The 12360-nt window shown below is 42.5% G+C and overlaps 1 protein-coding gene across 1 annotated transcript in view; it reads left to right on the top strand.

Annotated features, from left to right (window-relative positions):
* RAD51B (RAD51 paralog B) overlaps nt 1-12360 on the top strand; it is a 386975-nt gene that overhangs the window by 253199 nt on the left and 121416 nt on the right. The window contains exon 9 of the mRNA XM_074149437.1: nt 3664-3742. Within this exon, the coding sequence (XP_074005538.1) occupies nt 3664-3742 (79 nt within the window). The remainder of the gene's footprint in view (nt 1-3663; nt 3743-12360) is intronic.

The raw sequence follows: 12360 nt of genomic DNA, 5'->3' as shown, positions 1-12360 counted from the left end.
TAAGAACCTCCTCTGTGTTGGCTATTCCAACCAGAAGATGGTTTGCAATGACCTCTTACAGTTTTTTTTCTCTTTGGTTGAAACACAAATCTAAATACATATTTACTTTTTTTTTTAAAGTTATGTTGATGTAGAGTTTGGTGTTACAAAAAAAGCACTCTGTGTACTCTATCTGGTTGTGAAATATACAATCATACTTTAAAGATTATTTTTCTCAGTAAGCAAACATTCAAAATAAAGCAATACCTTTGAATATTCTGAGCTGTACCCATTTCACTAAAATGGAAGCTATTCTGAGCCTCAGATTTAACTGTGCAGCAGCAGCCTTTCAGAGGGGCCCTGTGACGTGCTGCTGAAAGGATATGATTTATAATATTTTTTCATTGCTATACTTAGTTATGCACATATTGTAACTGCATAAAAATGCAGTAACAAAATGTACATAGGGTTATTTGAATGTCTATCCATTTGCACGTACAACTGTGCCTAGCGCGCGTGCATGTATAGGTTAGTATTTATGTGCATAGTACTGCACAGAATGCCAAAAATTTGACCTTAGACATCAGATTTGTAACTGTTTCACTTCGGGCCTTTCCGATTAAACATCCAGCTGTTGTGGGAGACTCTGTAGCTGAGCGCTTCCAGAGTTTTTCCACCCCATCCTCTCCCTGGTGTTCTCAGAGCCGAGGGGGCGTGCGAAGCACTCTGCTGTCCCCCAGCAGGGTCCCCCTCCTGCCCCGTCGGTGGGAATTGCTGGCTCGGGGCATAACGACGGGCAGGGGAATTCGGGTTTTGTCAAGGTGCGTCACAGACTTGGGATGTGACATGCCTCTCCTTTCTCCAGGAGTTTGTTCCAGCGAGAACGGTACTAAACGTGAAAGAGGGGAAAGTGCTAGCGTGGCAGTTTTCCTACTTGGAGTAGTTTGCAAAGGTTATATCGCATCCTGAGGGGGTTTTGCCAGCTTCATACGACTGAAAGGAAAACACTGACATTTGCAGTGGTCTGATGTTCTCTGGCTCTATTTGTGGTCTTTATGTGCCTGCCTTTTTTTTCCTTTTTTTACTGTCTGAAGAAGAAGGGAGACTGATTGCTTTAAATTCTGAAAACGATAAAAATCATAGAATCATAGAATGGTTAGAGTTGGAAGGGACCTTAAAGATCATCCAGTTCCAACCCCCCTGCCATGAGCAGGGACACCTCCCACTAGAGCAGGTTGCTCAAAGCCCCATCCAGCCTGGCCTTGAACACTTCCAGGGATGGGGCATCCACAACTTCCCTGGGCAACCTGTTCCAGTGCCTCACCACCCTCACAGTAAAGAATTTCCTCCTAATATCTAATCTAAACCTCCCCTCTTCCAATTTAAAACCATTACCCCTTGTCCTGTCACTACATCTCCTGACAAAGAGTCCTTCTCCAGCTCTCCTGTAGGCTCCCTTCAGATATTGGAAGGCTGCTATGAGGTCTCCCCAGAGCCTTTTCTTCTCCAGGCTGAACAACCCCCGCTCTCTCAGTAATGTTAGGTAGCTATGGGTACGCGTGGGCAATAGTGGCTATATTTGAAGAACCGGCTATGAGGATTTTGTTTCTTCAATACGTATTAGGATCAGATGAAAAAGAATTGCAAGACCATCTAAGCATGGTCCTGTATGCAGACTACATACGAGTACAAATGAAACCTACCTACTATAGAGGTACCCTTAGCATTTAAAGTGCTACAGGAAAGTCACACGAACCTTGATTTTGCAGGAGAATTTGCTGCCAAATCCTCTGGTTACATAAGGACACCGCAGAGCTCCAGCTTCTGATGCTTGATATTGTTAATCTTACACGTAGGAATAAATGTCCCGGTTCTGTATATCTATGAAGTGGTTCAATACGGTCTGACTTTTCGGTGAAATACGAGCAGTCTTGGTGAACATGAACTTCGTCGTTTTTCTGTAGCCTCTCTCAGCTTTTTTAAAACCTGCTCGCTTTTTCCTGCTGATCATTAGACACCACCAACCGAAATTCATGTGCAGGGACCCTTACAACTGCTTGAATATTTGGCGGAATTAGGGCATGACCTTTGGAAATAATGGGAGTTTTTTTACTCCATTTGAAATCAGCAGGACCTGTTGGTGCCCCACACCTCTAAAGATAAGATCGTTACTGTCTGTAATTCTAAGAAACCTGTATTTGGATGTATGTGACAGAGGGCTGCCTGCCTTGGGCTGGGAGGGTGTAGTATCTGACAGGGCTTTGGCAATTTAGGCATGGAGGTGCGGGATGGTTCCACAGCAGGCTGCTAGGCAGATCCTCACCACCCGGTGAGGTGAAATCAGTACATGGAAGTTGGCAGGCCTGCTTCATGTCTTCAGCAGTCACGGCTCGGGCTCTGCCATATTGCTGTGCTCGGAGCAGATCCCCTCACAGGATCAGGGTGGGCTGAGGGGGAGTCGCCCACCCAGACCTTGTCCTCAGGGGCTGGGAAGGCAGGAAGGCTCTTCCAGGGTGCAGGGCCACCACTGTGAAGGGCTGGTTTCCAGTTCCCAGCCTTTTCCAGCTGTTGAGGAGGTGAGCAGAGAAAGGCGTTTCAGCTTTGCTGAGCAGCTCTGTGGCAGAGGCAGGGCAGCAGCACGCTCTCCTCCTCAGCCTCTGCCATCAGTGCCTTCTGCAGGGCCCACATGGTGACCATTCGATCGCTGCTTGTGCTGATTGCACTCTGGGCAGAGCTTATTGAATCTATCATTAAAATGTCACTTTCACGTAGGTGGCAGAATGGGGGTTGTTTTGTGGCAGGCTATGAGGCAGCAGTCCTCGGCAGTCAGCAAGAATCAAACAGCCAAACAGTAAAGAATGGCAGGTTTGTGGGAGTTTGACTGGCACTGCAGATCCCACGTGCCCTACCGGGCCAAGAAGCCCATTTCTTTGTTTTCAGAGCTCTGCTGCAGCTCATCTTCCACCGAGGACGGTTCCTCTGCAGTGGAGCCAGAGAACTTGTGGTGTTTCTGGCCTGACCACGGAGGGCCAGCACACCTGAATGCTGAGCTAAATTCAATTGCACTAAACACCCAGGGGGAATTTCAGTTCCTATTCGGAAACTCCAAGGACAGGATCCTCGAATAAAGCTTGACTTGGTTGTTATCCCTTTTGCAAAAGAGGACATCCAGATAATTGCAATGGCATGTTCCTGTCCCCGATGTGGTGACCCATGGGTGGCCCATGCTGCTTCCAGGGGCAGGAGGAAGATGGCGGGTGGAGTTCTTGGAGAAGCCAAGAGGCTGCATCCATGGAACAGCTAAAGGTGATTAAAATTGCATTACACAGTGGCAGTTGCAGTTTTGCTCAAAATCGTCTCCTGTCTGAGTGCAACTGCCTTGAACCAACAGGAATGATTAGGCTTAACAGGATGCCAGTAAGACAAGTAAAGCCTGCTGTTTTCATGGTGGTGATTTTTTAGGACCTGTGAATCTTTTTAAAATTGCAGCATGATCTATACATGCCTATGAGAAGACTTCAGCTATCTATAAGTGACAGGGCTAGATCAGTAACTACCTTGTTATTTCTGCAGTATGCTTTACCACTTCTGGAAGTTAAATCCAGTGAGATTATTCTATGGATTTGAGCTGTGATCAGTATGCTATAGGCATGTGTACTTACATAGTACTTGTTTGTTTTGCAGCTCCTGGTTGCTAAATCCCCTGTTGCTCCATTCTCTGCTTTTTTCTACACCATTGAGAAATCAGGCTTGGTTCTTCAAGGTAAGACCAGAGCATTGGTTGTTTTGTCTTTACAGTTGGTATTTTAAGCAGGCTGAATGTACATAACAGCAACTATTGTTGAAAATGGTGCTCTTTCTACCTAATTAAAAGTCCACATATTTAAACAGTCTGGTTGACAAGGGCAGCCTTCTGCTATGTTCAGTGTTTTGTTGTGGATTATACTGAACTAGTTGTTGCATATTCCCATGGATCTAAGAATGAACCCTAAAATTATTAATCAAGGCTCCCTGTTTTCCGTCAAGGTAAAGTAGAATGGTTCTGGCAACATTGCTCCTACGGGATAGGTTTCTCCAGGAGAAACGTACCCATCTATCATTAATAACATGCTCTGATAAACGATTCTTCTTTAGCAAATGGCTTGACATCAATAAAAATACAGGAAATTAATATCTGTTCTCTATTTTTGTGAGCATTTTAATGCTAACGCCCCATGGTCGTAAATAATCCTCAGATTCTCTACGATATGAGGTAGTGTACTGAAAAGGTGGATATTACTACCATGATAGCACGGAACTAGGGTTCCTTGTGGCCATGTCCTAAATCATATACTTTCAGACCACAGCAAAAAGAGAAGTTCAGCTCTTCCCTTCTTTTCCCTGTTTATCCCAATAAATCTTCCTTTAATGTCCTCACTGTTTGACAGACATTCATAGATCAATTTTGTTGAGTTCCTGTCTGTTGATACACAGCCTGGCTCCTGATTGCTGTGTCAGTTTAGCAAACTAAATTAAACTAGTCAGTGCCTGTCACTTTCTGTTCAGAGGATACACTCTGATACGCAGCCATGGCATTAAGAAAAGTGAATATCGCTGTTTCTCAGGTTCCAGTGATTGAGATCCCATAAAGCACTACAAAGATTTTAAGGTATGTGAACAGTTCTCTTCCTTCTGATTGCTCATTTCGCACAGGCTGTGCCAGACCAGTAACATATTTACATTTACTAATGACTAAATACGCTTACATCTCTGGTGATACATAATGTAGGAAAATAGAAGAAACAAAAGCATTTTTTTGTGCATTTTTGCTTCCATTTGATACCTCTACATAATGATAATATGGGGGTCCATCCAGTGTTTCCTAAACCTTTGGATACTATACCCAGTGTGTTCTTAGACACCATTCTGGGAATTGAGTCTGCTTTATTTGGTACTGGTAATTTTAAACAGGCTACAGGAACTAGAAACAGTTTTTACTAGTTTAAACTGAGATGACTTGCAAGAGTTGGTCTAGACATGTTTTGATTCAGTACAGGGCAGAAGACAAGCTACTTTTCTATCTCAAGTATCTTCTGAGTTGCAGAGATGTTTCTGGTCATTATAAAAAAAGGCAGACAATTTCCTGCTCTGTCCTCAGGCACTAATGTAAGGAAACTTTGGGAAAGAAAGATTTCCCATTTCAGAAACAGGATGCATTTGTTCAGAGAAGATCTTTATTTGTTTCAGTTCTTTTCTGTGAGCCAGGAATACAGCTTACCAAGGACTGAACCCTACCTTTAAAGAACAAATGGGCCTGTTAACACATAATGATGATGGAGCAGGACTCTCTGATAGAAGGACAGCACTATATTAGGAGTATGGCAATTGCTGTTTTCCCTGTGTCCATATGTTTCTGCGGTGCACGTTTAAAACATCATTCGCTATTTTTCTAAAAACAGGTGAGATATCAGTTTGGATTTCTCTAAGTAAATGCTGTCTTGATATCGGACATACTTTGTATGTTTTGGAAGGCAGCTTGAAGCTCTTCTTTGTGTGAGCCTTTTTTTCACTTTCTGACTATACCATTATGTTTCCATTTTAGCTATTTATCTCCAAGATGGGTAGTAACCAAGAGCATGGTTCCCCTGATAATGTGTCCCAGACTATTTTACAAAGACTTGTAAGCGCTTACACGTGAGCTGTCTCACTGAGTAAATACTGGACACAAAATAAAAAAAAAAACCTCACAAAGTAAATATTGAATGTTCTCATCCCACATTTCAATGATCATTATTTCTGTGGAAGGGGGAAGTGAGCAAATCACCTGGAAATGGCTGTTTTGGATAAGATGCAGAAAGTGGTGCCAGGCTGCCTTGTGCAAGAGAGGGTAGAGTATTTATGAGAGTTGTAGCTGGTGCTTCTTTCCAAAGGGAAGTGGATGCAATGTAAGATGTCAGTAAGGCAACTGGCCTCGGGTCAGCCGGTGAGGGAGTGTCCCTGCGTTGCGGCGTGAGGGACATCGTACAGCGCTAACAAGTGGAATCTGTCCCGCAGCCTGATTGCAAAGGCAGCTTTCCCATTCGGGCTTTGTTGTTTAATTCAGTCGGTGTCAGGAGGTGAGCACATTCAGGGCGGCTGATGGGAACAAGTGGATGGGTGTGGGAACTGGTGAGAAGCAGCAGCTGGCTGAAATGCCCAGGATTCTTTCTTCTTACGCAGGGGGTCCCATCCTGGGACCATTAACCAATAGGCCATAAACAAATTGATATCGGAAAATGTGGCTGGAAACTCCTTGATTAGTGAGGGTGAATGGGGAATGAAAGACAAAGTGAAAGTGTGATTTAACAGTTCCACAAGCAATTTCCATTGCCACCTCTGAGGGATTAGGATGTGTGGAATGGGCTAAAAATGAGGAGGAGCTCCCCCCCTTTTGTTCTGTGGGCCAGAGGATAATAAAACGGCAGGAGAGGCAGTGCGGCTAGTTAGGGATTTCACAGGCTGCTATTTGATGCAGTTTAAGGAGCCCTTCTGCTATTGTTGCAGTTAAAATGGGAAGCGGAACTGTTCTCCATTCGCAAAAATCTCCAGCGTCCTCAGGAAGAGAGCTGAGAGCAAAAGGCTATTAAGATGGTAATGCTGCCCCATTTGGAGGAGTGTATCAAAATCCTCTTTGTCAATGTAAATCGCTGCTCTGTTTCCCTGGTATCTTTGCATCTCATGGCCTCGAGAAGTGTTCGGAGGAGACCCTAGTGAAGGCAGAACTGCTTCTCTTACACTGTCAGAGCAGAGCTCCAGGCTTCTCAAGGGTGCCATGGAGAAAACTTCTTTGCTTTTATAAACTTAAAGTGTTCAGGGATGAAAAGAATCCAGTTATTCACTCTTTTTTTTTATTTCCACTTGCAGACTAGAGAAATGAAATTTCATGATTGGAAAGCAAGACTGGCCAGTCAGAGATCTAGCAAGGAAGGTCATCCCTCAGTCTCCTCCTTTCATTTGCTCCAGTATGCTCTGTGCAGTGGAGAGGGTGGAGTGCAAACCCCAAAAAAGCCTCAGTTGGCTTTACATTGCAACACGATGTCATGTAGTGTACTGCCATGCCATACAGTGTGACTCCGTGATGAACCTGAATTCCGATTGCAAAATCCAGTCTGACAGCAAATCTCTATTTTGTAGAGATCTTAAACAGAGAGGCAGAAGCCTGCATCTAAGCACCACAAAATAATGGAAGTTTTACTGTCTGCTTGTGTATTCTGTTTAAGGACTTGCTGTTGCTTCCCTAATTCAATATACTAGTTAAAATAAATGAAGTGATACTGTCAAAAAGAAGAATAACAGTCAAACAGCTCCAGATCTACTTGATTAAGGGTGCAAGTCACAAGATGATTTTTCTCATTGGCAGTGATATAATTTCTGTTTTGGACTGGAAATTATTAGCTGGTAATTCTGTTCCTGGTGTATCAATCAGAACAGATTCTGGGCTGTTTTGCCCTGTTGTAGTTTCATTGAAGCCTAATGTAGCACACATACTGGGTTAGGTCAGCTGAACTAGAAGATATCACTCAGCCACTCACATACATATCCAGAAAGAAGATAGGCTGAATAAACTTAAGCTGTATTCTACAGACAATCGTCCAAATCTAGCTTTAGAAGCAGCAGTGTTCTGGGGCATAAATGCAAGTTAGCAACAGACCCTAGCTATTAGCAACTGGTAGCTCAGCTGTCTATAGAAGTAAGTCTTATTCCATCATGGTGCTGCAAAAGAAGACAGGGAACATGGTGGCTGGTTGCCAACTGGAGAGTGTAGTGGGACTTTTCGCTGAATGCTTTAACCAAGTGATTGACATTGCTTTTCACTGAAAGATCTTGGAAGCACTGAAAACATAAAGCAAATAATACTGGTGAGCTAGGACTTGCTTTTGAGTTTATTTTCAGTTTCATAGGGTTTAAAGATGGGTGGAATCAGCAGTTCATCCAAACTGACCTCCCATATATCATGAATGTTTCCTTCAGGTACCCAATACCTTATGTTACACAGAAGCATTTTTTCTAGAGAGGTATTTGCTTTTATTTGAAGACATCAAGAAATGTGAGTGCCTGGTTTTCCCTGACAGTGTTTTCAAGCTTTAGTTACCTTGCTGCTAAATACTTGCTCTGTATTTCAGATTAGAATTTGTCCGCCTTCAGCTTTTGGCCTCAGTTCTTGTTATGACCTTCAGTGCTAAGCTAAATAAAGCACTCTTGCCATTAAACGTTTGCCGTTTTGCATGAGGTTACTTGACATTAAGATTTATCCTGCTATCTTTTATTCTTCCTTTTGAAAGGAAGTTATCTGCAAATTTAACCTCAAAACTTGTGTTTCATGCTGACTGATTCCCCTCACTACCCAAAGAAATGACAAAATACCTTGTATTGCTAAAGGGAAGAGTTTGGTTTTTGTGGACTGGAGTGGATGATTAGTTAGTTGATTAATGCACCCTTTTTCCTGCCCTCTTTTCCACTGCACATGTGTCCGTGTGTTCACAACCACGCTCACCTTGCCTGTAGTGTCTTATTCAGATAGGTGACTTCTGATAAGTAGAAAAAAAAGATATGTGGCACTTGGAAGAGAGTGTCTTAGGTTTTAAGTTTTGCAGTACTGAGGGGGAAAAGATCTAGGAACAGCTAAATCTTGGTATGTTATGTTTCATTTGTCACTGATGTAATGAATGAGGCTCGTTTTGATCTCAAAATAGCATAGGATCTGGATTAGTAGTGCAGCATGGCAAACGGCCTCCAAAGTGCTATAACTAATTTATATGGCTGAAGCAAGTGAAAAGTGCCTCATTTTATTTTGTAAAGAAATGCTTTGGTAATGAGTAGTGAGGTAGAAAGGGAATTCTGAAAGAAAGGGCAGCATTATTTGTATTGTATTGTGTGAGTTTGAACAGTGAGAAACAATGATTTACTGCATCAAAAGCTTTCATTCAATTGAAGAACTGTAACTATAAAGTGACCTTTGTCTGGAGCAACATGGATATAATCTGTAAAATGAAGCAGGGTTGTACTTGATGTGTGAATGGATAGAAGACAGATTAATGGGAATAAAGTTGTGCATTGCTATTGAGATGGTAACAGATTTGCAGTGCCACTGGTGATTTCCGGCCCTGTTGGAGGGATAAAGATGAACTGATCATTGTTAGGATCTCTGTGGGGTGGAACCGTTTTTGCTGTATTCCCCGCAGGACACTGAAAACCTCATGCTATTTCTAACAGGTTTGTAATAATGAAAGCATAAAAGCATGATCGGTTTGTAGCTAAGTCTATCCTGGCAGTAAGGAATGCGAAAAAAATAAGACTTCCATCATCCCAATGCCAGCAAAATCACCAGTACAGATGTAACTGACATCAATGAAAATGTCCTTTTGTTCAGGCAGTTCATGGCATTTTGGGGAATGAGTTACTGAACCTGACCCAGGAATGGCGTTTGCTTGCTTGAGGGGGTCCTCAGTAGGTGGCTTTTTGGGAATCGCTCTACTGCTCTGCAGCAGCATTGGCAAAGCCTCGTTGGAGCTGCCAAACTCCATGGCTGACAAATGAAGGAGTCCAGAGGAACAAAGCACAGATGCAAACCCAACTAAAAATAGTAATGAAGAGAGGTGGAGGGAAACTATGTTAATTGTGAAGGAAGACTAGAGGCATTTTGGGTTTAGGTCCAAAATAAACTGTCAGTCAAATAAAATTCAATGTTTCTCTCTGCAAACGTGATCTTTCTAGGGGCATAGTAGATAGACAACAGAATGGTAAAGTTTCTGGCCATACTTTTTGCTGTGAGCTTAACTTGTGGGAGGAGATTATGCTGGATAAATAAGTTTAGCACAAAGTATTGAATTACCTGCTTATTTTTGAACAATTATGTAAAGACACTGAAGATAGAGAACTGCTTTCTTGCTCTGGAAGCCAGACATGTCCCTAAATGTTAGATTGCAACTGAAGTGCCAGCATTTAATTTTTCTTAAGTTTTACTAAATGTAATATGAAAAAAAACTAGGTGCCAAATCTGTTCTCATTGACACAAGTGTGAATCAAAACTTTTTTTTTTTTTTTAAATCCAGTGTTGTTAAGACAGTGAGCTGAAGAGTAGAAGTCTGTATTTGCAAAGACGTTTTCCTTTTCAAGGCTGGCTTCCTGGGACAAAATGCTCTCACTTCAGAGAAATGTTCTCCTTACCAGTCTCTCTGTAATGAATTCCTGATCAAAGTCAGCTGCTCCCCTGTGTTTTCAGCACAGTGCTAAAGCAAATGGCCTTTTTTCCAAAAGCCTTTTAACATAAGGAGTGAAGTTGTCTGTTGATTAGAGGTAGTATCTGTGATTTGTGACGGTATATTGTTCTGGGAACTGAACGTTTTCATAGAAGACCAAGACTCTACTAGTAATTGCCTGGAATTAACATAGGTGTTACATCTTTCAAGCTGCAGATTTGTAGAATAAGGTCAAATGTACCTAAAATGGACTTAAAGTTCTTAAGCGAACGTATTCATGAGTAGGAAGCCAAAAAAAGGTCTGTCCAGAAACACGTTTTTCAGCCAGAGGAAAGTCTCATGCTTTTGTGTGCAACTTAAGAAAGTAAAAGGCAGTTAAGTCTCACTGTGCTTTACCCCTTTCTCACACAGGTGCAACTAGATTTCTTATGCTGTCCTCAGAGGTTATGTCTGTTCTGGCTTCACCACTAGCATGTTTGGTGAAGTCATCACTACTGTCATTCCATCTTGTAAAACTCCAGTTAGCAATAAAGGACTACGACCCAAATGACTTAACCGTGGTAGTGCATGCAACTTTTCTTTAGCTATAGGACTTTATGTATTCTCCGTGTTAAATTCTTGTAAAATCTCTGCCTGTACAGCCTGGCTGCTGAAGGGACCTGGTTGCTGGGCCCTTTATTGTTCCCTGTGCTGGGGAGGGGGGAGTGGTGTAGCAGTAGAGTCTGGAAGTGCAATCCTGTGTAGATTGGCACATTTGAATAGTGCTTCATCTAAACTAAAAACTTTGCCTGAGGAGGGGCTTATTAGTGCAGGGATGACATTTTGCAAATAGGGTTCCCACTGCTTTGGCCCCAGCGCTGTTTTTCTTTGAAACTTTGTCTGTGTTTTCAGAATTAACACACCTAGAACAACCAAAGGTCTCTTTGTATCTGATGTGTAGGCTTGCCCTGTCTTTAAAACTGGATTGACCACAAATTTAACCGATATTATCATGAGTTTAAATCTGTCTTGATAAGATGAAACAGGAATATGTAGCACTTTCATAGAAACAGACACACGTGATAAACCCTCCCAACAAACAGGTTTTTACTTCAAAAGGTTTTTCTTATTAAAATTGTTCCCTAAAATTAATAATGTTGGGCTGTTTCTGTGAAGTATTTTCTGTAGTGTTCATTTGAACTTTTAACATGGCGTTAATGATTGTTGTAGCACTTGTCCTCATTGTTTATGTTCCAGTGAAACTAGAATCTTGGCCCGTTGTCATTCAGTTCTGTGAAGACCCCTGAAAAATTTGCGATCTTAAATTTCAGGGCTGGATTGAGTTAACCAAGGATTACAGAGATGAGAGGCAACAAGTTTAGTCAGTGGTTTGTTAGAGCATGGTGTATCAGCCCTGGCTGTTCCTTGGTTTGCCACCTGAATAACCTTAGAGGGCCTGCCTTAGGGCTCCACTGAGGCAAGGCAGTGCACGCATGACTGCATGGCTGAAGAGGAAGCACAGGCAGATGATGCTACAATTAACATTTCAACAAGAGATGTTGTTGCTGAAAAGAACTTGCTTTATTATCCACTGAATCTCATTTTGATTTAAACTTCCCAGCTTTTGCATTACAGAAACAATCTCCCGTATAATCCAACACCCTGTGAAGGTGTGCTCTCCAGAAGGAGCAGCAGAGTGACATTTCTAGAAAATGTTGTGGGACTATTAGAGTGCTACCAAGCAGTCTGCAACAGGGTGATTTCTCAGAGTGCCATTGTGGAGGCCTCAGCTGGGATGTGCCTTACTACTGAGTGAATACGCTTAGAACAGGCTGATGTCCTGAGTCATGAACACAAAGCGTTGTGCTCTTGAAGATGTTCTGAGTGAGCTTAGGGATGAGACTCTTGCTTAGTAGCATATAGGAAACACCACGTTCCTCCTTCAAGCTGTGCGTGTTTGATGAATGACTTGAGGCACGTCAGGAGGGGTCTGCATGCTACACCTTTTACTTTCTTCATGCCTTATTTGTGCTGTGAGTGAATTACCCAGAACAAGGTATTGGGCAGCCAGGCACATACATTGCAGCTGTGTGTTTGTAGACTGTATCCTGTCTGCCGTGGCCATTTGCTGAAGTTCACAGAGGAGCAGAACATCCTGTTTGCTTAGTTTTCTTTTGTCTGCCCC

This window comes from Numenius arquata, chromosome 6 (assembly GCF_964106895.1).
Source record: "Numenius arquata chromosome 6, bNumArq3.hap1.1, whole genome shotgun sequence".
Classification (NCBI taxonomy): domain Eukaryota; kingdom Metazoa; phylum Chordata; class Aves; order Charadriiformes; family Scolopacidae; genus Numenius; species Numenius arquata.
The sequence above is the reverse complement of the archived record's forward strand: the minus strand, read 5'-3'. Positions and strand labels throughout refer to the sequence as shown.